Source organism: Poeciliopsis prolifica, unplaced genomic scaffold (assembly GCF_027474105.1).
Source record: "Poeciliopsis prolifica strain line A6 unplaced genomic scaffold, Auburn_PproV2 SCAFFOLD004, whole genome shotgun sequence".
Lineage (NCBI taxonomy): Eukaryota > Metazoa > Chordata > Actinopteri > Cyprinodontiformes > Poeciliidae > Poeciliopsis > Poeciliopsis prolifica.
The window spans coordinates 13,525,403-13,552,982 of NW_026562379.1; the positions used below are offsets into that span (position 1 = coordinate 13,525,403).

Sequence of the window (27,580 nt, forward strand, 5' to 3'; positions counted from 1 at the left end):
TTCTTCATCCCAGTGTGTTTGTTCGGAGCAGAACTTTTTTCTTTGGTCTAAAACAGGGGTCTGCAGCCTTTTTAAAGGGGCACTATGTTTCTATTTATAAGCTGCAGCAAAAAAAAAAAATAAAATAAAAAATGGAACGCATTCAAGTTTTCCAAAAAGAAGATGGAAACAATTGCTTCAATGGGACGTTATTGGTGGAAAATGATGTAAAAAAAAAAAAAAGCACAGTTTCTAACCTAATGACGAGAAAACATGTTCCGATGATGCCAGTTGGTTTGGCCTTTTAAAAGGAAAACATTTCAGCAGGTAATAAATATACTTTTCCTTCAGCCTACATTTCTGTATATAAAATCATTTATATTACTCTGATTCAATAGTCTAATCTTAAATGTCATGTTTTGTTGGCTGCAAGCAGAAAATCATCACAACTCCTGGAAAGAAATGCTTGGAAACATCAGTCTGTAATGAATTACTATAGAATGCATTTCACTAGGACTTGCTAACATAAATGATAAATATCTCAGTACATTTTGAAATAAGATGTAGTCAAATATACATTGCAAGTGCAACGTGTCATCCTTTCAAGTTGTTAAAATGTAACAATGTGTCCAAAAAGATACACAGGAAGTCTTTATCTCCAGTGATTATCCAGTGAAAACTATTGCATCTAAATTTTTATACAGTGCAATATGTATAATGGCATTATTATCATTGTAAATCCTAAAACCTGCTATTAATTTTAAACCAGCAAATGTGGTTTACTTGATTAACGTACATTTATATGTACAGTATCATCATAATATATGACACAGGTTTTTTAATATTTAATTAATGACACCACAGATTTTACTATTGTTAAATCGGGGGAGAACGGTATTAACAGGTTCTGACTGAGCTATTGGAGTACCACACCATATACAACACAGCCAGACATTCACTGACGCTCCAGATGGTCACTTGTCAGCTTAGTGGATAACACCCCACAGAGCTCAGACCCCACTGGCCCCAACACTGAGCAGGCAGCCATCAATAGCCACAACTTGTTCTGTCATTATTTTGGACCTTAATAAATAGGAATAATTTGGATAATTCTAACTGGCCTAACAGGAGACGTTTGCTCTGGTTCAACTTCAGATAGTGAGGAAAAAAAGATGTGAACTTCTGGTTTTAACTGTATAGTTCTATATTGTAAGTATGATCAGAATGCAAAAAAAAAGAAATATAGAAAAAAATTGATTTCCGTTTAAATAAAGACAATATAAAATAAAAGGAGGGTGGGAAAATTATTGTCAGAATAGGACTGTTGTGCCTAAACAATACTAGGATTAAAGTTTTATATGCAGGTAAACAACAACCGATTGAAAAAAAGCAGCCATATGTTTGCTATTTGGGACTTATTCCTGCAAACATACGGATGTGAGTTTACTAGCTAAAAAATATGATGCATCTTCAGTGCAGCCCTAATTTGCCAACCCCACCCCTGTTCTGTATACATACCTGTGTTATTATCTTAAGAGCCTGCTGTGTTTAGATTACAGGGTTTTGTGTTTCAGCTTGTCACTAGTGAGCCCAATGGATTCTTTTCAACAGCATAGATGGCGTCAGGCACGTCTCTCGTCCCTGCAAACATCTTTTTTTTTTTTGTCGCCTTTTTATGACATTTTATCTTTTATAGGCTTTGTGGCTAAACTATTTAGACTGCATATTTAAAGTTGATGACTTGAAGAATCTTTGTTCAGTTTTAGCTGTTGGTAGATCCGATTTTGCCCCTGGGGGCATTCTCAGAAGATAAAAGTGAGTTGGCTTTGGGTCCCCGAGTGTCTAAGGAACAAAGTTAAATGGGGGTTTTGACAGTTTCCTCTTCCTGTTCCAGCAAGCCTAGGAATTTCTCAGTCATAATATGTGCCTTTAAGTGTTGTTTTGCTACAAAGGGACCTTAAATCTACCCTTCACATAGCTTAGACCTGACATAATGACACCCCCTTCCCTCAGGCCAGTGTTTAGAAAATGTTTTATTTATAAGGACATCATACAACTCGTGGTGTTACCAGGGAATGCATAAAGATAATTCCAAATGGAAAGCTACTTAAGCACTTATTTAACAAAAACTTAAGCTGTTATGGAAAAGCAGTGTATTTAATTATGAGGTTAATTAGAAGCTGGGAGCAGCTTACTAGATGCATCGATTTACTTAATTATTATTAAGTGCGACCGGATGTTGTTGTAGTTTGCTGATCTTTAGCATTCAGTTTCACAAAACGCATTTGAAAAGCACTTCAGTATTGATCCTGGAGAATCACTATGGATTATAAAGCCAGTCCAAGACAATTCAGAGGCACCCGTTCTGCAGAGAATGATTTCTGTGGATACAGCATTTACGAGAGTTGGCAATACTCCAAAGCGTGAATGTCCCAGAAAGCTCCCACTGAAGGGCAGCATCCTGAGAAACTGCAAGCAAAAAACCTTAAGGCTGCAGCTCAGACTCCAAACAGCTTTAGTTGATGTATGAAAAGTAGGTTCGATTTGAACAACACCTAACAAATGCAACAAGCTTCCAGTGCGAAGTGTATTTATTTTTAAACAAGAAAGTTTTAACCTGAAACACAAAAATTTACATAACTAACAACCACTTACATACTCACACCTGGACACAATTTAGAGGGACCAATTAACCTAATATTGATGTTTTGTATCTGTGGGAGGAAATCAAAGTACCCTGAGAGAACGCCTGCATGCACAGAGAGAACATACAAAATCTATGCGCAAAGACCCCAGGCCAGAATTTGAACTCAGCAGTACTACCAACGTTGTCTTTTTGCAAGATTTTACACCTAAAAAAAATTTTTTATAGTTAAATAAGGTACAGATACATGTATATTTTTTGCCTACCTAAAGGCAGCATAATCCTTTCCGTGTATTTACCCCTTCCCAAATAGGTGGTAGCTTTGTTCAATCTCTACTTTCCTAGAAGTGGTTTTGTTGCTGTTATGTAGATGCATTAAAAAAAGTCTTGTGGTTATGTTCCTATTTTTGGATTGTTACAGAAGCAAATTATGAGTCAAGCTATTCTCTGTACCTACACTGAAATGAGAGGCGAATCACTGTTTACCTCATGTTTAGGAAACTTAAAAGTCCCAGGGCACCAATGAAGCTTTAAGCAAAATCCATAAATGTTCACGTGTACTTTGTTTTTCCAAGACAGGGGTAGCAGTTTGTGATGCGACTAAAGCCTGTTTTCTGTGGAGAGCACAGTTATGCTGATGAGCCCCTATGAGGATTTATGACACGCAGCTGAACTGACCAGGATCAGTGTCCAACAATCCCAGTGGCATCATGCTTTCCCTGCACATGCATCAATGTGGAATGATTGACATTCTCACTAGTGGCTACATTTCTTCTGTGCTGGGTAGAGTCAAGAAGAGAAACAGATCTATTCCTGTCTAGTTTGGTTTGCCCTTGCACTGTGGAAACCTTTTTTAATTTGGAGTGTTTTTTTTAATAGTGTTACAACTACACAGTTTACACACACAAGTACTGTGTGTGTAAATTGTAATAAAGGGGATTGGAAAGTCGAGTTAGAAAAAATTGGAACAATACTCTACTTGTTTTCTATTGCAGGTTAGTAAGTCAGAGAGATATTGTTATCCCAGATTTATGTTTTTCTGTGTCTTAAAATTGTTACCTTAATTTGTGGATCCAGGCTGAAAAAGCAAAAGCACTCATATGTTGCAAATTATGTCGGGTTAAAGAGGCAGGCAGGTTCAGTCATGCACAGTTGTCGTGGGTTTTGTTGCCAAAAAAAAGCCTTTGTAGAGAACTGTACTATCTTTTTATAGGAGAATATCTGGGACAGTGATCAGTGAATGTTCTGTTGACATTTGAATAAGTTCTGCTTTCTCATAAATACACTCACTAGTAAGCTACAACAAATTGTACTGTGCCACAAGAAAAAACATGTGTGTGCAGTTTGCTGTTGAACTTGTTATCAAGCGAATAAATCTTGGTGCAGCATTAATTCTTGAACAATTTCACAGTTTTAGGGATCCTCTTCATGTAGCTGAACCTTCATATACAGACACAGATTTGGACTTCAGGTCTAAAATACATTCTTTTTCTCTACTCAGATGACATCTGCAGAACCATTAATTTTTAACATTCAAACAAATAAAATATGAAGAAATTGTGGCAGGAAATGGTACAGCCCTGATGTAGCACAGAGGGTAATGTTGCAGGCACTTACACTTTGTGTTTGTTCCTGTTTGTTTGTTTTCCTGTGAATTATATAAAAGGAGGAGGATTACATTAATAATCTAAAACATTATCCATTGCAGTCCATGTCAGTGGTGATCAGAGAACATAATTAAGAGAGAAATGGGTGCAACAAGGTAGAAAAACAAGGTCAGCAAGAGTTTATGTAACACTCCCATCACTGCAAGCTTGAGTGCATGCAGCAGCAGTTTTTTTTTTTTTTTTTTTTTTTTACTTACATACATCAGCTACACACATTTCATACTAAAACACTCCAACCCATAAAGAGACCTAAAGCTAGAGAAAGAAACATGAAGGGAGGATAAGAGCTACATCCCTGAGTAATCTTCACTCCCATCTGCTGATGGACTCTGGGTTTAAAACAGAGGGAGTTGTCCTGCCTTGAGGACGGTGGATGGAGTCTGAATAAGTGGTCTGGTGAAAACCCTCCTCCTGCCTGCAGTCCCTCTATACAGCAGGGGGTAGCTTCTGAGAACAAATGGTAATTGAACAACACGTTGGTTCACTTCAGCTTTAAATAACTCATGTTCACTCAGCCTGTCACTGCACTCTCTGGTGTATTTTAAAAGAGGTTGACTCTACCATATAGTTGCAGTTTAATAAGAAGTTTTAGCTGGTTAATATAACCAAAACTTGATCAGATAGTAAAAGGTTAGTTAGCTGAATAAAGCGGTTGAAGTTGCTTTTGCTTTACCCTCATTGAAATGAATGACCCCTTATTATCTCCTAGGAAGTGTAGCAGGTTACATGCAGACATCACTTCTTATATTTATATTTTTGCTTTCATTGGCTGAAAGATATAATTAGGATTTTTGCTGACATTTGCATCAAAACATTATAAGTAAGGCAACTGCTTATCTGCAATAGAAGTCTTTATTTAGGATAAATCCAGAGTAAATGGGCTTTTGGGGTGAAGCTAATGGCTAGTTTGAGAAACTGCCACCTTGAAAAACCTCAAATTGACACAATTTGTGCATTTTCTATTTTATGAACCTTTAAACTATTGTTACAGTTGCACTGGGTTATTTACAAAGAACCCAATGGTAATTTAAATGGAGAATGGAGGTGAGAGGTGATGTGCCACCAATGATTCTTCTTCACTTAGAAACACTCATGTACAGTGTTTCCTGTACATGAGTATAAAAATATGGGAAGATAAGTTTAGGAGTGTAAAATTCAATAAAATTAGTGTTTAATTAAATCAAGATATTTTGTAATTTTACACCTGACTGGAAACAATTTACCTGTTCTGTTGTTCCTTACAGTAAGTTCACTCGTGACAATCCGCCTCCTTTGTTCTTTTTCTGAACTACAATTCTTTTAGTTTTGTATAATTTGCATTTCTTCTAATGTTTCTATGAATTTGTTTTACTTACTAAAATAAAATAAAGAATGTTTTCTTCAAAAACAAACATGAATTTGTATTTTTTCAGGGTTTTGTGGACCTGACAGCTGCTGAGGTCTCAAGTCGTCTGAAGATTCGGTGACAAGATGCCAGAAAAATCATTAAAGTTCTGCAGGTATGCCAAAAATGTTGAACGGTTTCCATGTCTCTTAGTTTGATGTGTAAATAGAGCACAAAATAAATGTATCTCTTTTCTATTTAGACTCTAAATCATGGGGAATACTGAGAGCCAAAACGGGGAACATGCCCTCTACAGTACTGGACGTGGCTATTTGTCACGGAAGCACATGTCTCGGTCTCTACGCATTTCCAACAAACAGTCAAGGCGTTCTCGGCATGCTTCATCAGGAAAAATGGAGCACAGAAACTCTGAGACAAGCACTCGGTCAAGTAGCACCCCCAGCATCCCACAGTCCCTAGCTGACAATGGTTTGGAACCATTCAATGAAACAAACAACTTCCCTGACTTTGGAAGCCCCATTTGGGTGGATCGTGTGGCAATGAGTTTGCGCCCTATATCCTTTCATAATGATCTGGCCAATCCCTCAGTGCATATGAATACAATGCACATAACCCTACCTGGTCCCACTGCGGAAGAGACGCAGGATGAGGAAGTGTACACAAATGAGGTTAAGTATATTCAGCAGACCTTAGAGTGCTCCAAAGAGACAATCAGCTTCAAAAAGAGATCAAAATCTGCAGACACCTGGCGAGATGACAGTCTAGAATTTTCCCTGTCTGATGTCAGTCAAGATAATTTAACCAGCACCGAGGAGATCATCGACATGGCTAATGAGAGAGACTTCCCTGACTGTGAAGGCCACATGCAGTTCAGCCCAACAGACTCCGCCGACAGAGCAAACTCACTGGATGAACTGTACAGTGACACCAGCCCAGCCTCCAGAACCCACGGCCGCTATGCCAAGTGGCAAGACACCAACAGATCTGTGGGAGAGGGAGAGGACGGTAAGAGGCTGTCACCATCAGAGGAGGATGGGACTTCATACGGCGCGTACACTCTTCCCTGCCGACGTTCCCACTGCCTGTCTGAAGGCCTGAGCAACCTCCAAGCCACAATGTGCAAGAGTATGCAGGGCCGGAGAGCACAGACCATCCAGGTGAGACCTTTGCTTCATCTGTGAGTTCACCTTTCACAGCTTTAATATTTGGCTTATCATTTCTGAAATACAACGTGGATTCATGAAATATGAAACAACTGTTCATAATAGGATATGCTTAGGTAAACACAGCAAGGTGTCGTCGCATCAAGGTATTTACAAAAAATGTCACATGACCTTTACATTTTCCTAGAATGGAAAAGGTACATGTGTTCCTTTAGCATACTTAATATTGCAGTTGTAATTGTCTACTCAAGCAAAAATATAGAATAAACCACAACTGTCTTAATTCTTTATTCTTTTGGACCACAAAGGTTAAAAAAAAAACATCTTAATGATCCCAAAGACTTTAGTAAAATATTCTGTGGACAAAAGAGACAACAGTGAAACTTTTCCACATGTTTATCTCCTGTGATTGTGGCAATTTTCAGAAAAATAAAGTAGTGATTGTCAAAAGTGGTGGTGGTAGTGTGATGGTCTGGGGCTACTTTGCTTCTTCAGAATCAATGCTACCTGCCATAATTATAGGGTTTGTCATCTAGTAATTCAATGATCCAATCCACCAAGCCCACCTCTGAATGACTCAACAAAACCCCAATGAACACTTTTGGAGTGCCGTAGTCAAAATGAAGAATAGTTGGACGAAATTCCTCCACAGTGACGTAAAAGATTACCAATCTCAAATACTTGATGACAGTTGTTGCTGTTAAAGGATGAACAAGTTACTATGTATAGGAGACATTTACTGGGATCACGTTAATATGGATACATTTTTAGCCTACTTAATGAAATAATTTTAAAATTGTGTTTTGTTCTTACTCTGGTTGTCTTTAATATCAACATTTAGCAGCATCTAAAATAAAGTAAAAATAAAATACAAATAAAGTTAGCTAAATTTCTAAGAAAGAAAATACTTTGTCATAATTTGCTAATTAAAGCAAAACAAAAACTGTTAATGACCACAGTTATAGTCAAGACAACACATGGCATCATTTTATTTTTGATGAATATTAATAATCCTCATTGACCCTGAGAATTTCTTGTTTTGAACCCACCCCACAAAGTTTCTGCATTTCACCTCTGATGAAACCATTTTTTTATTTTTTTTTTCCTGGGAAAGGAGACTGGAGAGAAGGGAGCACAGATTTAGTGACTGTGTTAGAAATGCCCAGGGCCTTTGTTATGATAATGAGGGAAGGCCTGTGCTAGAGTGTAACAGTAAAACGTGTGCGGTGGCCCCTATCATGACAGGATACCGTCAGCTTTGCTGAATGGAGCTCCAGCGCGCCTGATTAGGTCATGTGACCAGATGGAGATACCAGGCTCTGTGTATCCCCTTTTATCTCCCAGGAGCCTTTGGCCCTGTGAGGAGGAGACAGCAGACCTTTTGGTGCCACAGGGAGGGCAGGCCGTATTCATGCAGAAGAATTCTTGCTGTTCATTAATTTTAAGCAGAATCTGGGCATTAGACTTTCTAGAGCCATCTTTAGCTTATGATAGTCTATGGTCTTTTAAAACTTGTTTACTTTTCAAGCAAGTCTGTTCTGTATCTGGAGATATTGCTGCGTTATCGTTCATGATTTCTTATTGTTTCCTGCCTGTGTTCCTGGTGATGAAGAACAGGCGGTTGCCATGCTGTCTCACCTGCCTTGTTTCATCTTCCAGGATGTCACGGCCGGAGATGGCAGTGAATATGAAGACAGCGGGATCGACGGGGTGATGGTTGAGGCGGTGCACCAACCTCGACGCTACAAGACGATGTCGGCGTCCTTCTCTGTCTGCTCCATGCACGGGCGGAACGTGTTTGTTGGCAGTGACAGCGGCAGCAGCAGTGGCGGAGGTGGCGCCAGCGAAGGTGTGCAGGGTGTGTACGAGAACTTCCGTCAAGAACTCCAAATGAGTTCCTGCCAGACAGAGAGCTTGGAGGAAGCAGGCTCCGCCCTTAGCGATGAGCAGAGCACCATGAGCTCCGCCTACCAGTCTGATCTGTTGCTAAGTGTCGTCCAGGGGATGGTCCGTAAAGCCGGAAAACTTGCTGTAAAGAACTTCCTTGTGCACAAAAAGAACAAGAAAGTTGAATCTGCCACAAGACGCAAGTGGAAGACTTACTGGGTTTCCCTAAAAGGTAAGTTCAACCACAGTGCAGCATTAGCATCACATATTACGAAATAACTCTAAAATTATAACCAAGACCATAGGTTTACATCCGTTTTTATTCTCCATTCTTTAGACATTGAATCAGTACAAATTTTTTTCTGTCTTAGATTTGAATTTCTCAAATTATTTCTCTATTTGTTTGAATAGCTTAAAGCTGCCTCAGTTGGGTCAAATGTTCTGGATATCTTTCAATGAAGACACTAGTTTTAGTAATGGGAAGGTTTCATAGGCCACCTTGTTTACACTCACACAACTTTTCAGTTCCAATCACTTATAACCACAAATTGTTTGGACTTGTCACTCCTGAGACTTACCAGTTTCTGCTTCATTCTTGCCAATGTAAAAATGGTCATTATTGGTCACTGAGTGTCTTTGCAAACTATACTTTTGGAGTAAAAATGGCTTCTTAGTTGGTGAATGGCCCTTCAGCCAGCATCTTTATGAATCATTTAGCTGTTGTTCTGTGATTGAAATGCACATTTTAGACATCCATTTCTTTGACACAGAACCCATCTTCCTAACTGAACAGTGTGATGGTTGGACATTGGCTTTATAATTGTGCTTAATAGTTTGAAGAGGTAAAAGTTGCACAGTCACACATGTAGAAATCGTAGCCAAGCTGTACTTTCCTTTTTACATAGTGTATGTAAACTTCTGGTTTAAATGATGTATTAATAATAACACATCTGACTTAAAACCTTTGCGTACCTTGGTACAGGTAAGGTGCATTATATGCATTATATATGAATAGCACTTCATATAAACTTGCAGTTTTACCTTTGTGTTGCTTGACAGTATTTTAAAACAAAAATCATGGCCTTGTCCAAGTCAGCACTGCTGCACTTCTTAATCTTGGCCACTGGAGAGCAGAAGTAAATTGCTGAAGCGATTTAGGCTTTCATGGAAAATGAAGACTGGAACCAGCAAGTATGCTTCTTAAAAACAAGTTTTTGGTTTTCCAGGCTGCACGCTCTTCTTTTATGAAACTGATGGCCGGTCAGGGATAGACAACAACAGTATTCCCAAGCATGCCATATGGGTGGAGAACAGTATCGTCCAGGCTGTGCCTGAGCACCCCAAAAAGGACTTTGTGTTCTGCCTCAGCAATTCCTTGGGGGATGCATACCTTTTCCAGGTAAGAAAATGTTTCTGTGTCACCAGGTAGCCATTGAAAAATGAAGGTTCAACATATTTAAATAATTATTGTTTCCATAAACATTAACAAATCAAAATCTGAGCTTTACTCAGATTTTCATCAAATCTGTGTCTTGGCTACTTCTATGATTAACACTCTTCTTACTCAGAATGTCAGTTTAATTAAGACAACTGACATCATATTAGGTTTGCAGTTGTGTCATTCCTTTCAGAGTCATTGACTGGACATCTGTGAGATTTGAAAGCTCGAGACATTCAGACAGCTCCACAACTTTGTTCCTAATTCGTCTGCTGTGTCCTCCGGCTTTCATGATGCTGTTGGTTAACCATTGTTGTCTAACAAACATCTGAGGATGCAACAGAAATGACACATTTGGACAAATAATAAATGCATACACTTCCAAAAGGAAAATTGGTTGTTTTATTATGTTTTTTAAAATGTAGAGTTTCACTTACAGTTTACACACTTGTTCAACTGATGTGCTGAACTTTGATTTATCACAAAAATCAACCTTCATGGTTTTAACGTGACTAAAAATATACAAAAATAAATAAAAGGAACATGAATACTTTTGCAAGAAGTTGCATGTCAACACATTTAACCTCTAAACTTCTACTTTCTGCCTCCGTGAAGACTTGCAGCCAGACAGAGCTAGAAAACTGGATCACAGCCATCCACTCAGCATGCGCCACCGCCGTCGCTCGGCAGCATCACAGAGAAGACACCGTTAGGCTGCTGCGTGCTGAGATCAAGAAGCTGGAGCAGAAGATCGACATGGATGAAAAGATGAAAAAGATGGGAGAGATGCAACTGTCTGCCGTCACTGACACCAAGAAGAGGAAGACAATCCTGGATCAAGTAGGTTTCATACCCCTCACTCTGCCGGATTGTTGGGTTTTATCCCATCGGTTGATGTGTTGAACTTTTCTGTTCTCAAATCCTTCATTATATCTAGGTCAAGCTTTTACAATCACTTTGAGATTTGTAGCTGTTAATGACATGACAGTTTCTGTTTGAAATATAATTTATTTCTTTTGATGATGCCAAAAAAGATGAGAGTGTTATATAAGTATGGAACAATGAAATTTCCCCCCCTTTTTGTTACTTAATATGTGAAACAAATGTTTCCAAAAGAAATAACTTTATATTTACCACGCTATCATTTTGGATTTAACTGATTTAAACTGAAAGGGTGTATTAGAGTTGCAACAAAAACAAAATAACAGGTTTATTATTAAAAATGCTAAATATGTTTTGATTCACTTCTATTGTTTTCGAAATACTTAAAAGTAGAAAAGGTTTATTTTGTTGATGTTAATGTATGTTGACTAAAACACAAGTGATAACATTTTTTAGGTTAAAATTAGGTTTAAATAATGTTCCACTTCTTTCATGAAGTGTTTACTCATAAAACGCTGTTTAATGAGAAAACAGTGTTTTACATCTTAAATGGATCCATCAGTGATAATGATGGATCACATGAATGGTAGTTCTCAAACTTTTTATAAGTGTCATGATTGTGAATGTTAAAGTTTCCAAGTAACACCATACTGGATGACATTTCAGTAAAAGCTGCATTCAATCTAACGTAAAAGAAGAGGAAGAAAGTGCATTATCAATTTGAGTATTTTGGTAGTTGTTTCCCAATCAGTGCTGGAGAGATTTATCATGACACAACAAGTGGGGCAGGGAAGAAGAGTTGCATGCAGAGAGAGAGACGAGCTAAATATTTTCAGAGTTATTGTCTGAACAGCTGGTGGTGCTGCACACATACTTTTTCTGAACTTTGTATGCTGTTGGCACTGCTGAACAGAGCTCCATTCTCCAATAATTGAGAAGCTCACATTGTGTCTAATAGGATTGCTTACAGAGAGGGGACATCAAATGGCCTTTGTTCGGTCAGTCAGGGACTGCCTGGTTGGAGCTGCTCTGCTTGGCAGCGTCGGGTTGGAAAGTTTGCAGAGCTGAATGGATATAGGACTGGTCCTTAAAAAACTGAAACTCTTCCTGCTTCTATCTGCCAGTGGAATGCGCAGCATTGTTTCTCCATCTCTAGGTTACTTGGCAGTAAAACAGAACTTTCTCCCATGGCAATGGCAATGTCGAAGACCTTTTCCAAACACCAGCTCAGAACCGTGACTGGGACGAGACAGCCCAGTGAATAATCACAATCTCCCGCTCTACTGGCCCAGTAAACATTTAACTGTTTGGTCCAGAGAGTACAGACAGCTTTGAGTAAACTAATAGAACTTTTCAATAAGAGAAAAAGTTCTCTATATTAATTTGAAGTTGACAAATAATTAAATATATTTGCTTTTATGTCTCTTTCAATCCACAGATCTTCTTGTGGGAGCAGAACCTGGAGCAGTTCCACATGGATCTGTTTCGCTTTCGGTGCTACCTGGCCAGCTTGCAAGGTGGAGAGTTGCCCAACCCTAAACGCCTCCTGGCCTTTGCCTCCCGCCCCACCAAACTAACCATGGGCAGACTGGGAATATTCTCAGTCTCTTCCTTTCATGCACTGGTAGTTATCCTCTTGATACTTCATTCTGACTTTAGTTAACCATAATATATGTTTTTGCTACATGTGCACATGCATTTAAGCCAAACTATAAATTGTAAATAACTGTAAAGGACTGTTTGGATTGACTGTAACATCGGTAGTGTCACCAATTCAAACTGTTGTTTACCAGTTGCATTATGGGCCATTTGGAAGGATGTTTTGCATTTTTATGGGTAAACCTGATCAGGGTGCATCATGATACTTCATGGTACAGAATGTTTGTTAATTACAACCAATATTTTCATTGTGATATTCAACATAATACTGTTGAATATTTCATTTGGAGGATGTCTTTTGAGAAAGCATTGGCACGGTTTTCTTCATGATATAGTTTGGCAGCACAGTGTTAACTTGATGACTCACCTGGCACAAAAGATTGCCTCAAATAATATTTCTTCATGCCATGATGGCTATTTACGTGTTAGAGTTTACCAGTGGTCACCATTTGACAGGATTTAGTTGTGTGCCACCCTCCTACGGCTACAGCAGGGTTATGCTCTCCAAACACAAAACGAACTGTTGCAGAGAGAAACGTCAATTTGATTTTTAGACTTCATTCAAGTTCTATTTTTCTTCTGCAACCACCAACGCAGCGTTCTAGGGCAGGTGGGTGTTCTGGCTCTTCGGGAGCAGTTTGTGATTTGAAGAGTTGGCTTGCTGTTTTATTTGTCTCATTTGCCTATCCCTACATTCACAAACATCTATATGAGTAAGAGTCTATTTAGCTGTATGTGTACTGCAATTAGATGCCTGTGAGTTAAATGTCTTCTGATAAATATTTATTAGTGTCTTGTCACTAAGAGCTTGTAGAACATAATAAAAAAAAAAATGTATTTTTGTTTTTGCAGGTGGCAGCCCGCACAGAGACTGGAGTGAGACGCAGAACGCAAGCCATGTCTCATTCCTGCAGCAAGCGCAAAAGCAGGTTTTCCTCCCTCTGGGGAGTAGACACAACCTCAAAGAAGAAAACAAAAGCCCACCCTACAGTCAGCCAGGTCTGTGTGATCCTACATTACTGGCACAGCAGAGTTATCCGCACATATCTTTTTCCTTTGCCCTTTTGTTTAAAAACAGCCCTTCACCATTCTGCCTGAGGTAACACTACACCTCTCTCTTTTTGGCCTTGCAGGTGTTTGCTGATGGTGAAGAGCCAGAGAGAAAACCAGTAGATTGCATATTTGTTGATTCTGTGAAAGAAAACACAGTAAGCTTTCGCTCTCTGTTAACACTAATTTGTCTGTAAGAAATAGGTCAGGCATACTGTACTTCAGTCTTTCCAAACTTTTCAGCAGGCTAAAGGAGCTTGTTTTAAACTCCTTCACATTGATGAAAAACTACTTGTTTCTCTGGTAGATTATTTATTACATTCTAATGTTTATAATCAGTGGTTTGTGTTTGGTACCACTAACTTTTTAGTTTGTGGTGCCGGCCACTGATATTGGGCTCAAGTTATATGTTAATTTTTTTCAAAACTGAAGTTTTGCTAATAATTAACCAAACTCACAAGCATTTGTTTTTATACCAATGAAAGAATCAGTTTCACTCATCCAGTTTTCAAACTGAGATATTGAAATAAATTAGATTTCTGATGATATTCTACTCAGAATAAATACTGGAGCATTTATAAAATATTAAGAACTACCAAAATTAAAATGAACTCTGAGTAAAAATAATTATTTAAGAAAAGAGTGGAAGCGAGGTTCCACCAAGATGATGAAATTAAAGGACTACAGTTAATTAAAGGACTGTAATTTACCAGCCTTCTAATATCCGTGTTGTCAGAAAACAGAAGACGGAACTGTGAAAAACCTCGCTCGACCAAACACTGATAGCGACATGTGGGTTCCTGAAAACCTCACTCCCTCCTGGGTTTGTCTGCCAAATGACCAGCCTGTGTTAACCACCATCCAGCCAGGAGAGTCTGCATTGTGTGTTCTGGAGTCTATATGCAAGGTAACAGAACTATGACGTAAATATGACTTTGAACATGTATCTTTTTTTATGCTAAGTCTGCTCTGTCAAGGATCTGTACGCATATGTGCTGTTATGAGGATATGAAGGTAAAAAATATTTTACTTTGGTATTTAAACACAACTTGTTCTTGTATTTGCAGACCCATGAGCTTGACCCAACCAAACACTACTTGCGGCTTAAGTTCTTTGTGGAAAACCAAACGCAATTCTACATTCCCAAGCCAGAAGAGGACATCTATGACTTGGTATATTTGACTGCCTGATTGGAAAGCATCTTTTTCCTCACATCCCAAAAGCCTTCATGACGTTAAACTTAATAAAATAAACCTTGAAGTTTAGCCTGTATGAGGACTCAGAAGGCAAAATACTTCATTCATAAGAAAAAGAGAATAATTGGGAGATCATGATCCAAAACAAGAATATGGAGACCTTTTTACAATAAAGTGATACATTCTTGTATTTACATCATCCCTGTCAAGATATTGTTAGTGCTGCTTTGTGTGAGAAGGAAGGAAATGAATGCTCCATTTTTCTGCCATCGATAACCCGCCCACAACACTGGGACTAAAGTTAGACATGGCTTCAGGATTTATATAATAACTGTTTTTTGTTCTTCACAGCTGTACAAAGAAATCGAACTCTGCTCCAAAATAACTAAAGTAATCCAGTTTGACAGAGATGAATCCTGTATGATTGGTTATGGTGAGAGCAGTTTTTGTTTTAGAATGAAAATGTTATATTTTTCGCTTTGTTTGGATGAGAAAAAATTATCATGTTTAACCCTGACATGAGTCGTGTTCCTTTCTCAGCCCTTCTGGTTTTCCCTCTTTTTCTCCATCAGGTTTTTCTATCTCAGTGGTGGAAGAAGATGGAGTGCAGCAGCTCTACATCACTGATGTGAAGGCTGGGGGCTTAGCCTTTGCCAAAGGTTTGTTTCTCATAGAATAGCTATCTTGCAGTTAATTTGTTGCAAAGATGGCAAAGAGCAGTAAAAAAAAAAAAGAAAAATTGATGTCTCACTGCTCTTATTAATTATTTTTTTAATTACTGTTTTCACATTCATGCAGATTAGTGATGAACTTATAACTTGGCCAGTGTTATTCCATAAATGAGAATAAAAGAGTTTTTCCGCAATCTTGAAAAGTCGGGCAAAGATTTGATTTATGCAGGGCTGGTTTTTGGTTTCTAGATTCTTATTCAAATGTCAAAGAATAAAATCCAGAAGGATTATTTAGGAATGATTTATGATCCATTCATGTCCTTTATCTTGGATTTGACACATTGCTATTTGGCAGTTCTTTAGACACTTTTAACTTGAAAGGGTGTCAGATTGCCCATGTGGATTTTCATCTGGGCCTGGTTTAGGTGACAAAAAGAGTGTTTTTATTGACCTGTTTTATGTTGTCATATTTTCAATTTTTCCAAACTGTCCATTTTATTTTTAAGACAGATGGTTCCACCTAAAGCTAAAACTCAGGGAAAGTAAATGGTTTGCATATAAAATGTCAAGGAATGTAAAACAATACTGGAGATACTATATTTGTATCTGTCACTGCAGACAGATAAAGTTTAAGTCTTGCATGAATAATTTAAAGGGGAATAATCTGAAGTGTATCTTGTTCTTAACATTTCAACAGGTCTGAATGCCGGAGATGAAATTCTCCAGCTGAATGGGAAAGACTCCCACAGTCTCAATTTCTCAGACATGAAGGCTGCATTCTCCCAAGTGTCTCTGGCTTTGACGGTCAACACTCTGCCCTCAGTGGACCGCCGTCAGCTTTGCTACCTTCCACCACGGCGCTCTGATGCGGCAGAAGACCTTTACACTGACATCTTCTCCCAAAGTCAAGGTAAAAAGTGCTTTTAAGTAAAGCCTGTTGAACACAAGTAGCAGTAAAAATAGCTTCCTCTGCAATGTTAAAACACATTTGTACATAAACATACATATGAGATAAAATAAAAAAAAAAAGAAAATAAACAAAAACCTCCATCGGAAATTATTTTTATTTCTTTTTAGACATTAAAGAAGTTTTAAATAGTGTTTTTCCTGACTTAACAGGTTTTCATTGAGGTTGCGCTTATACTTTCTATGCAGCAAGCATATTAATGGTACCAGAAATTTTAAAATTATGAAAAATAAGAATTGGCTACTTATTTTACCATTATCACTTTATTTGTTGTACTTTTTACACTCTCCTCTCTGTTTGTTTTTGTCTCTTCTCTCCTTCATTCAGCTTTCTGTCTCCACACATTGTTTCCTTTTTATAACCTTGGAATATTTAACGTTCATTTTTGTTTCATATGAGTACTTTTGAGATGAAAATGTATTTTTAGATTTTGTTTTTGTAGTTTATAAAAATGTAACATTAAATACTAAATTAATGTTACATAAATTTAGCATTTTGTCGAAGTGTTGCAAAAATCGTGCATGAACACATGTTCTAGACACTTTAATGATCACCGAAAAAAACAAAAACCGAAACTGAAACCATCTATTTTTAATAATCTGGTCCAGTGAATCAGAGATCTTCGTAGAGATCCAGTTCAGCCAAAGATTTTCAAGTTGTGGTAGTTTCTGACTCTAAAGTGAGGATGAAAATACAAATCCCCTTCCCAATAGCATTCAAAAACTGAACAATAGGGTCAAATCTCTAATGTTTGGGTAAAAAAAAAACTGAAAAATGTGATTTTTCTTTTGTGTGTGAAATAGAGACATGATATTAAAAGTCTGAGGCCTATAGGGTTAAATTGACTTTTAATTTAATTAGTATTCCCACAGCAATAACAAAAATACTGTAAATACTATATGTGTCACCAAAAGGAAATGAGCCATAAATGAACACAACTATAAAACATTTTTTCAGGAAGAGTTAGTGGCTGTAATGGTTTCTCAAAGACAGACAGTGATGCATGATGTTCACCTAAAATGAACAGATGCTTAGCTGTCAAATGTACTAAATTTGTCCAAAGTTAATTCGTTCTCAGCATTTTTAACAGCTTTTGAATAGCTGTTCACTTTCACGGATGACGAGACATTGTAATTGCAAAATATATGGAAATACTAAGAGGACACAGAATGTGTCCCAAAACAATTCTGAATAAATTAGAAAAATTAAAGGTGGCACATTTTAGACTTTTAGTTTTAAGCAACCATGGCTTTAGACATATCATTCTAACATGGGAAAATAGTGAAATGCTTTACCAGGAAACAAAAAGCGCTTGTGTTTTTGTTTCGATGCAGAGGAGATTCTGGACGATGGGGTAGGACTGCTGCTTGAGAGCTCTGGAGACAGCCTGGATGACGATTCAGAGATCTTTAGCGAATTTGATGAGTGTGGAAAGGTAAGACTGCAGCAAATGCATGACAGCATATCTTGTTTTGATGCTTCCTACTTGTCCTTCACAGCAACCCTTCTCAGCTTTCTGTTATGAAAAAAAAAGCCTCTTATGAACATTTGCTGCTGCACAGTTTGAGTCACCACCTGTTACTGGCTCATTTCAGCACTTTACAAAAGCTCTGCAGTTTTTCTTCACATTCACTTATGGGTGCTACTGTTAAGTGCAAATTTGTATTGGGCCTCCTTTTGACAACTGCTACAAAAGAAATACAGACAACATAACATTAATAACTGCTCAATATTAAAAATGCCTCAACAAAAGTACATAAACTTAAAGCTTTTTGAACAAAACATGCTGGTGATATTTGTCTTTAATAAGCTTAATTTCTAATGTCTTTATTATGCACAGTTATTAGCCATTAGGATGAATGAGGTGCATTCATCAAGGAACACAAATTGCAGAAGAACATAACTGTCAAGATGAAGAAGTAACATTGCCATTAATTTGCTTTCGGGTAATGACAAAATTTTTTCCATGCTGATGAAAAAATGTGGCTTAATTAAGACGCCAATCTCTAATCTTCTCTTCGTAACTGACTTTAAAAGGTTTTCCAAGTATCTTCTTGGTCACAACATTTCTAATCCGTCATCACACCAGTTTACTACCTGATTAAGTCTCTAAGTAGACAGCATCGTCTGATCTTCTTAATCCAAATAAGGTTATGCTTAGTATATTTGTGCTTCTGCAATAAATATGACTAAACAGAGTGTGTAGTTGCTTGCAAAAGTATTCACATCCCCTGACTTTTTTACATTGTTTTATTGGGATTCTTGGGATGGGATTGCGATGGACAAACAAAACATAGCACATAATCGTGAATAAGCCTGCTGCAATAAGAAATTACTCAATTGGATTATGAATTAAAATGAGCTTGTTGATTTCCATTCTGATTAATATTTTGATGGGCAATTTTTCTTTCAGAGCATCATATTTATGGTTTAGTATTAAGTAGTTTTTAATAGTAGTTTTTTGGTATTAAACAATAGAAAAATAAATATTAAAAAATTTTTTTTTTATTGTTTTGTTTTATTTTGGATATTTAAAATATCTCCCAGTTCCAGTATTAAATTAAAGTTTATTAGTCTTTGACGGCGTGAGCTTGCAGGATTATGCCATTATCAATATATCACTTGAGAATAACCTCTAAACAATTATTTTTTATTACATTAATCATCAAAACTACTTATTGTACAGCAAAGTGTATTAGCATGACAAGCCTAATTGTGAAAGAACGAAAATGATTTTTTTTCCAAACAAAAATTTGTAAGATATGGTAAGCTCTTTTCTCTGATACACTGATGAGGATCTTCAGAAGTCACCCAATAAGTTGAGGCAAGCTGTTTGATATGATCTCTCTAAAAATTCAGCTGTTCTGTGAAACTTCATGGTTTGTTAAAACAAACGGCACCATTAGGACCAAGAAACACTGCAGGAGTCAAACAAAAATTCACCCTTCTCGATTTTTATTTATCAAAAACCTTCAAACCACATGTTTTTAATAACTCCTTTGTGTTGGTCTATCACATAAAATTATGCAGTATACGAGCCCTTTCGCAAGGCAATGTTTGCTTAATTATATTCACATTTTCTGAGTATTAATTGCAGTTTTTCCATTTCCACTTACTGAATTTGAAGCAATCCTGATTTTGTCCCATGTAGTGAATACTCTTCTGTGCTGTTAAGGCTTACACAAAAATGAAGTGTCTTTTCTCAGACCTAATATTAGTGTTACTTTTTTTATGTTCAAATTATCTATCTGGTAACCACATTTTACAAGCACAAATGAAATGCATGTCAAAGTAATCATTGTAATAGGAATATATAGCCTACTTAAGCTTCTATTTCATAGAATTTAAAAAAGTTTATATATAAAATTCCCCATTATCTGTTTTGTTCCTACAAAGCCTGCTTGCTTGCAGCTCCTTTCACCCCCCTCCTCTTCATCAAACCCTACATTTATATTCTACTGCTGTGTTGCTCACCCAGCCAATCCTGCTGCACTGCAACCCTTGAGGAGGAGACTCCTTTCCTCCTGCACTGCTCTGCTCTGGGTTCAGTCACAGGGATTATTAAAACTCATTTGCAATGTTGTCAAAGTTGGACAGATCCTCACACTCACTCCATGTGCCCGAGTTCAGCCAGCCTGTAAAGAAGAGAGAGAGACCGAGAGAGAAAACAGGAGAGTATTAGCGACAGAGCTACAGCAGACTGTGAAGGCGCAAAAGAGGGGGAGCTGGAAGGCTGTAAGTGCTGGTGGGCGGAGAGGAGGAGGCTGTGCAGATTCACTCAAGGTCCACAGCACCTTCTTTTTTAAAACAGGAAAGACAAAAGGGGGCAAAGAGATGTGTTCTAGAGGCACAGAGTAGGCTTGACTTTTAAAAAACCTGGAGTTATCTCTCGGGCACTTTACCTGCTGCTGACTGTCCACTGACTGGCACTGGGCAATGTCCGTCCTGAAGTGGAGCAAGCACAGAAAGCGCTCTGCAGACTCCATCTATGACATGCTTCATCTGGTGAGATCTCTATCGTGTATCTCTTTACCTGAGTTGCTGTCGCTGCGGTCGTAGCTGTTTTGTCCTAGTTAGGGGAGGAAAACACCTTCATAGCTTTTGTTTAAAATCCCCCTCTCGACTGCTAAAGACAGGAAGCTGTGAGTCATCGATGTGTCGCATAGTTGCCCCATAATCACAGGAGTTCTTCACAAGATAATAAGGAAATAAACGGCTACATGCAGGAGTTCATTCCTGTGAAACTTGGACCTGACATGACTTTGAGAAACTACCCTCTGCGTTGCTGCGGTGATTGACTGCTGGGGAGCTTTCTGCCACGCAGTCTTGGGCTGTGATATCAATCTCTTGTCAGATTCACAGAGCAGATATGTAACCTTCTCTCTACCTCATCAGCGCTGTGCTGCTTTATGTGTTTCATCCATATTTAATAAGCTCAGGGAGACAATAAACTGGAGTCTCACACTTAATTTTTTTTTTTACCCATGACAGTGTCTTTGATTTGCATTCTGTTCGTACTTATCCTAAAAGCTCTGTTGTTTTTTCCTCGTCGTCTGTCTCTTGACTGCTTAGAAGATCACAACTGCAATGGTGTTAATTAGACTAAACTGTGAGGACTATGACCAGACTGTGACTGTTTTGCATGGCTTAGTGAAACTTGTTAAATTGTACTGTTAATTAACTCAAGCAGGAGGAATCAGATGACTTTATACCTAGTTCTTATATGGCTATTGCGGTCATCTAGATGATTTGACTTTGAGGCGTTTTGCATATTTTTCCTGGAGAAGGCACTGATTGTTTAATGAGCTATACTTGGGCAGTTCTATAAATTGGAAAACAAAAAGCTATGTCAGGAATGCAACACAAACATGAAACTGAGATAAATATTCATTATACAGAGAGTAAGAATGGTTTTATAATTCAACAGTTGTAGGTTATCGCCTGTATCCTCTGAGTCCAGCTGCAGTCCATACTTCCCCCAAACTCTGTTACTGTACTTGGACTAATAATCCTGGGCTTGTTCGTGCACCTATTTATACTATAGTTTTCTTTCTTCCACTTAACTTTCCACTAACAGACTCGCATACAATACTCTGTAAACAACCTTTTGTGACAGAGCCTCCTTTTTGGTAGGACTCTCTGTACTGTCAGCAATCATACGTGTCATTGCCAACAGTCCAAAAATCAGAAAAAAAACTTGAATAGTCATTTTTTATTGGTAATATGTTCTATAATATTCAAATTTTCAGAGAAACGTCTAAGTTATTAGCATTACTAAGTCGTAATAATCTGAGATGTCTTAAGAATGTTATTTGATGATATTGATGGTGATGGTTCAACACCATGAATGTTTGCATTTTCTGTCTTTCCCGTAAGTAAGGAAAGCATGTAAAAGCTCATTTCGATCTGTAGTCTGGGGAAGGAGGGAACATTTTGCAGCGTTTTGCTCCATACAGCTGGAGAAAACTCTGGTTGCTTAGTACTTTCTCTGGTTTTGATGAGAATTTTTGTGGTTTTGTAAGTGAGACTTCAAACCTCTTGTATCTTGATATTAGTAACTGGTGCAGACTACTTAATAATACCCATAAAACCTAAATAGTACTGATTCATTTTAACTCACTTCATCTACTAGAATGTCAAATGATCTGGCAAGTATTCTGTGCTGTGAATCATTGAACTGCTTTCTTAAATATTCAAAGAGAGTTTGATCACAGGTACTACTTGTTCTGAACATTTATGCAGATATAAAGTGCCATATTGATAAAGGCCAGATTAATAAAGGATTTCTCCATCACAGTCATTGCATTCAGAGTCTCTCTATGCCAAGCCGTGGTGCCAAATTGGGCACACACACATCCATGCTTTGTTGACCTCTCTTAATAATCATTTTGGCAAGATTTCCAATCCTACTGAAGATCAACAGGAGTCTTGTACAGACAATGGCCCTGGCATATTCAATTTAATATCGCATAATGGAACGAAGGCGGCTGTTCCGACTAAAACCTGTCATAATTAATAACTTGTCATGCCATTTTGTTGTGTGTGCAGACTGAAGTCAGCTTTGCCAATATTTTATAGTGCTCTGTTTACATACATTAAAACAGCAAATCATAATTAATCATTTTAATATATGTCAGTGTTGTTATGTTTCTTCTCACCATTTGAGAAGTGGTACAGTAGTGGGAAAAAAAAAGTCTGGCTTATTTCTCTACGTTAGCGCTGCACAAATGTTCTTGGACATCCTTCCTCACCAATGACTTAACAGCCGAATACAAAATGAGTGTCAGTGATTAGTTATCATATTGAATTTATTTCCATTTTCTTTCTTTCTTATGGTCACAGATGCCTTAAAGAACAAAACTAAGCAGGGCAGTTGGAGCTGAAGCACAGGCAGAAGGTGGCAGTCAAAGGCAATTATAAGACTCCACTTGTGTGTGATGAGGAGCTCTGAACTACAGATCCTAAAACACTCTTATTTATTTCATCTCAGATTGATAGGCTCTTCTAAACTGCTGATGGCTTCTTTGTTTTTGTTATTTAGACACAGATTCTGTGTGCCCGAGATCAAAATAAAAAAAGATTTAAACAGCATCGTGAGGAAAACTAAAAGCAGTACATGAACCCACCACCTAAAAAACAAGCTATTATTTTCTATCAAACATACCACACCTGCTGCCTCTGGTCCACGATGATACAAGGCTCATCTCCCTGTGGTCCAGAAGCATGAAGACCTATGACATTTACAATTCTTGAGTCTAATAATCTATTTCATCTCGACACACTTCGGCACAAAACTTCTAATGTGTGTTAAAGGTCCTGACTGTCATGTGTTAAAATGCTCCAGATTTGGGATCTAAATGACTGCTGCATTATGTAAAATGAAGTAAAAATTATTAGCACTTTTTACTGCTTGCATCTCAGTAAACCTATGACACTCAAGAGTATTGCTGAATATCTAGTTAGTTTTATTTGTATGGAACATTTTTGCAACTAGGCAATTCAAAGTGCTTTCCACCATAAAAACATAAAACAGAAACCAATTGTGAAACAAGAAATAAACATTACATTTTGTCAAATGCCATACCAAATGCTATCTATTTGTGAATGTGTTCCTTTTGTTTTAAACCAAATTCTCGTGGATTTCAAACACTTGGCAATACCTAAAAGGTCAGTTCTGTGTAATTTAACCCCATAAAAAGACGGATCAAATTGTGCAGTAAGAAGTGGTACACTCACAAACTACCAGAAACTAGAAAAAAGGATCATCTAGCTCCACTTCTGGCTTCACTTCAATGGCTTGCTGCTTATTACAGAATTGATATAAATATGTACTGTTTTTAATAGTTTTAATGGTTTCTCTTATTGCTATACATCCACAAACAACGAAAAGGGAAAAAGGTTGAGCTTGAATAAAACAAAAATGTCCTTGCTTTGTGAAATAATGTACTATTCCAAAGTCTAGAGACTTTTGATGAGCTTTTAAAGACACTTCTGCTCTTTTGGCATTTGAGCAAAGAAAGAACTGGCTGTCTGAATGTGTGTGTAAAGTGTTTTCAGTGGTACGAATGACCTATAGAAGTTCAGTCTGTTTTCAGTTTTCAAATACTCAAACCCACTCAAAAATTATTTTGTTGTCCTTTGTTCACAATTGAAGACACCAATGACTTCACGTCAGGACATTTTTGATAGATGCTTGCTCCAGAAAGTTAGTAAATTACCTACTGAAGTGTTATAAAATGCATTTGTGACAATGCATTTACAGCCATTTCACCACTTCCTAGTTGGTGTGCAAGCCGTCTGAGAATTTTTGGAAATTTTTCAAGCGGTACAAACGGTTGTCTTTCGTGCCTCACATAAATGTCTGCTTGATTAGATAACAATGCTGACAATCAGTTTAATTTATAAAAGCTGTGTGAGATTAGACGTGTCTGGCATTGATGATATTTGAAAGTATTTCTGTCATTACATATAACTGAATGCTGAATTAAAAACAAATATGAATCTCTGATCTGAATTGCAGGTAATGAAACAGGCCTTTTTAGAAATAAATGTCAGTTTTGTTTGGCGAGCATTTTATGCACAGGAGATGGTGTTGAGATTGTGAGATGTGCTGACTGGGCGCGACTTTGATCTTAATTAAGATTAGAAGCATCCATCTTTTGCAGCTGTGTGAAGTCCATATCATTATTATTTCCCAGATGTATTTGTAGGTGTGACAGGATAAATTGCTTCCTTCAAGTCTATAAAACTGCCCATATTACAAGTGAGAGACATCTTTGCCCTCCTTAACATGGTTTTTAATGTACTCCTGCTGGCTGTGCCTTTTGTATGGCCCCCGATTGCTCTGCTGGATTTTCTCAGCTGGATTTTCTCAGGTGATCTCTTTTGTGTCATAATAATCCACAATATGATGAAATCAAGTTGTAATGGATAAGGAAGGAGCGTCTTTGTGCGTTCTCTTTTGTGTTTGTATTGATATTACAACCCAGCATTTCTTGTTTTTTATTTATTTATTCTTGTTTGGCTGCCGAGGCTGTAGCCTTTTGCAAACAAAGTAACTATTTGTTCAGCCATGTCGGCTTTTGTTGAGAGGGTCTATTTTTGTCCAAAATAATAGGCTAATGCACATCAGGGCCAGTCACCATGGCAACTCATACTCTTTGTGGACACACAGTGTGTGTATATTTTGATCCAGTGAAAGAGTTGAGTATTACACCACTAATCCATCAGCAGGAAGAAAGCACCCAGGGAAGTGAGCAAAAAAGAGGAGGTCGGAAAGTCATAGTTGTGATAGACAGAAATAGACCAAATTAGTGCAAAAGATTTTTTTAGAGCTGCCTCTCTGCCTCTTTCTAGGCTCACTCTCTGCACAGTCATGAATATGTGCACATCAGTAAGTAGAAGGTGATGCCTACACATTTTCTTCCAAGGTGCTGATTGGTTGCTTCATGCATATTTCCTTTTTTGTCCTCACATTTGGATTATACTTTTGCCTGTTTTTGAACACTTACCTGTCTTTGTCTTCTTTTTTCCGTTAAAGAGTACAGAGCAGGTCGCCGCTTTCTGTCGCAGTCTCCATGACATGAATCCCTCAGAGTGCGTGTCCTCTTCGCCGAGCCCGGACTCACCCTTCCCGCCTACAGCAACTCCCCGACAGCTGTCTGACGCCGACAAGCTCCGCAAAGTGATCTGTGAACTTGTGGAGACCGAACGCACCTATGTCAAAGTCAGTATCGATCATCAGACTCATTCCAAGCAGATGGTGTCTGTGAGTGCATATGTTGTCCTGTGCAGCAGTCAGAGATTCTATCCGTCTTGAGATGTGCTCCGCCTTCATATTGTCTATTCTATATAACCGATCCATATTTATCTCCGCATCCCTGGAGATGTGATGGGGGACACAGCTGTGTCCTCGTCTGGATATTTTCCAATCTTTTCTAGTCTGTGTAAAATGGCTTGGTGGAATAACTGGGTTAGAGATGGTATGTAATGGGAAAATGTCAAGACTGTCTTAATGATTCTTAGTCTAGGGGGCACAAATGGGCTTACTGTAGAAATCACATTACAAATGATTCAAGGGGAATTGGTGATTTGTTCTAATTTACTTTAGTCTGGTGCACTTTATGGTTGTATGTTTAATTGCTGCTGAAAAACACCACAGGGACTTAAAAGCCAGAGAAACAAACACCAGAGAGGACTTTCAGTGATAATTATTTGGAATGAATGCTGCTGTCAATTTATTATACACATGCATTGCAATAAGTTAGAAAGTTGTCCAAAGGCTAATTTACTTCATTAATTCTGTTAAAAAAGGGAAACTCCTGCTGAGTTGCACAGAGTAATATTTTTGTTAATTTTTATTATAAAGGTTTATAGCTAATGAAAACCCAGTACTCCATCTTATAAAATTTGAATTATAAAATTAAAAATAAAATGTCTCCCTTCAGAAAGGTTTGTTCTTGTATTTTACAATATACACGTTCAATACTTAGATGTTTGGATTTTTTGGCATTATTACTATATTAATGTGACGGTAATACAAAAGGTCAGGCTTTTGGTATTAAGATTTAAGATATCCTTAAGTTTTAAGGATGGACATGGTGCTTTAATAGTGGCCATTATCTTGCTGCTTTGTTGGTGTTGGTGTCTCTCGTCTTCCTTTTGTATGTGTTAGGTCTGGGCAGTCAAGCACAGTGATACATGGTCATTAAACCTGTTAAACACACTTAACTCTTGCCTTGCAGGATCTCAATTGTCTCATTGGGAGATATTTAACCCCACTGCAGAAAGAGAATTTCCTCACACAAGATGAGGTATGTGAAATGTTTCTCATGCATGAGCTTTTAAGAGTAGCTTGGCTTTTAGATAGATGCCGGTGGTGGTGAAATATTCTATTAATGGTTTGTTGCATAATCATATGAAGTGTTGCCTTGTAGAATAAGAGGGATGGATAGTAATTAGAGAGACAGAGATTTCTACATGCATTTGCAATATTAAAATTTACATTGTATGTTAGAGTTTTTGTAACTGTTACAAAGTACAAAAAATTTGAAAATATTAGATGATGTAAATGTTTTAATTTTTTTACCCCCAGCTGGATGTTCTATTTGGCAACTTGCCAGAAATGGTGGAATTCCAGGTTGAGTTCCTAAAAACACTGGAAGACGGAACCAGATTGGTTCCAGATCTGGAGAAGCTGGAGAGTGTGGATCAGTTTAAGGTACAATTTTTTTTTTTTTTAGACATAATCCTGGAATATAAACAGCATCAAGCATTCAGAAGATTTATTAACTTTTTTCTGACTCTGAACGCTTTCACAGAAAATACTCTTTTCTTTGGGAGGCTCTTTCTTGTACTATGCGGACCGTTTTAAGATCTACAGTGCTTTTTGTGCCAGTCACACCAAGGTCCCAAAGGTTCTCGTGAAGGGTGAGTACATGTTTTTTTTCCTCTGGGCTGACATTCCAGCTTGGCTTAAAGGACAGTGTGTATTTAACCATCTGCTGTGTATTGCAATTCTCTATAAATCTGC

At 37.7% G+C, this 27,580-nt stretch overlaps 1 protein-coding gene and 1 long non-coding RNA gene across 4 annotated transcripts in view; one reads left to right on the plus strand and one right to left on the minus strand.

The window, feature by feature from the left end:
- tiam1b (TIAM Rac1 associated GEF 1b) overlaps positions 1–27,580 on the plus strand; it is a 48,081-nt gene that overhangs the window by 14,622 nt on the left and 5,879 nt on the right. For all 3 annotated transcript variants that reach the window (XM_055028193.1, XM_055028195.1, XM_055028194.1), the window contains exons 2-19: positions 5,703–5,789; positions 5,877–6,792; positions 8,458–8,917; positions 9,912–10,084; positions 10,739–10,963; positions 12,444–12,629; positions 13,517–13,663; positions 13,798–13,872; positions 14,451–14,621; positions 14,782–14,886; positions 15,262–15,343; positions 15,483–15,569; positions 16,279–16,491; positions 17,883–17,983; positions 25,589–25,774; positions 26,793–26,861; positions 27,143–27,268; positions 27,369–27,477. In XM_055028193.1, the coding sequence (XP_054884168.1) occupies positions 5,887–6,792; positions 8,458–8,917; positions 9,912–10,084; positions 10,739–10,963; positions 12,444–12,629; positions 13,517–13,663; positions 13,798–13,872; positions 14,451–14,621; positions 14,782–14,886; positions 15,262–15,343; positions 15,483–15,569; positions 16,279–16,491; positions 17,883–17,983; positions 25,589–25,774; positions 26,793–26,861; positions 27,143–27,268; positions 27,369–27,477 (3,421 nt within the window). In that variant the 5' untranslated portion in view covers positions 5,703–5,789; positions 5,877–5,886. The remainder of the gene's footprint in view (positions 1–5,702; positions 5,790–5,876; positions 6,793–8,457; positions 8,918–9,911; positions 10,085–10,738; positions 10,964–12,443; positions 12,630–13,516; positions 13,664–13,797; positions 13,873–14,450; positions 14,622–14,781; positions 14,887–15,261; positions 15,344–15,482; positions 15,570–16,278; positions 16,492–17,882; positions 17,984–25,588; positions 25,775–26,792; positions 26,862–27,142; positions 27,269–27,368; positions 27,478–27,580) is intronic.
- LOC129358957 (uncharacterized) overlaps positions 10,772–27,580 on the minus strand; it is a 51,720-nt gene continuing 34,911 nt past the window's right edge. The window contains exons 3-5 of the long non-coding RNA XR_008605852.1: positions 20,023–20,183; positions 17,844–18,064; positions 10,772–10,861 (exon numbers count right to left, since the gene is read on the minus strand). This is a non-coding gene — a long non-coding RNA (uncharacterized LOC129358957). The remainder of the gene's footprint in view (positions 10,862–17,843; positions 18,065–20,022; positions 20,184–27,580) is intronic.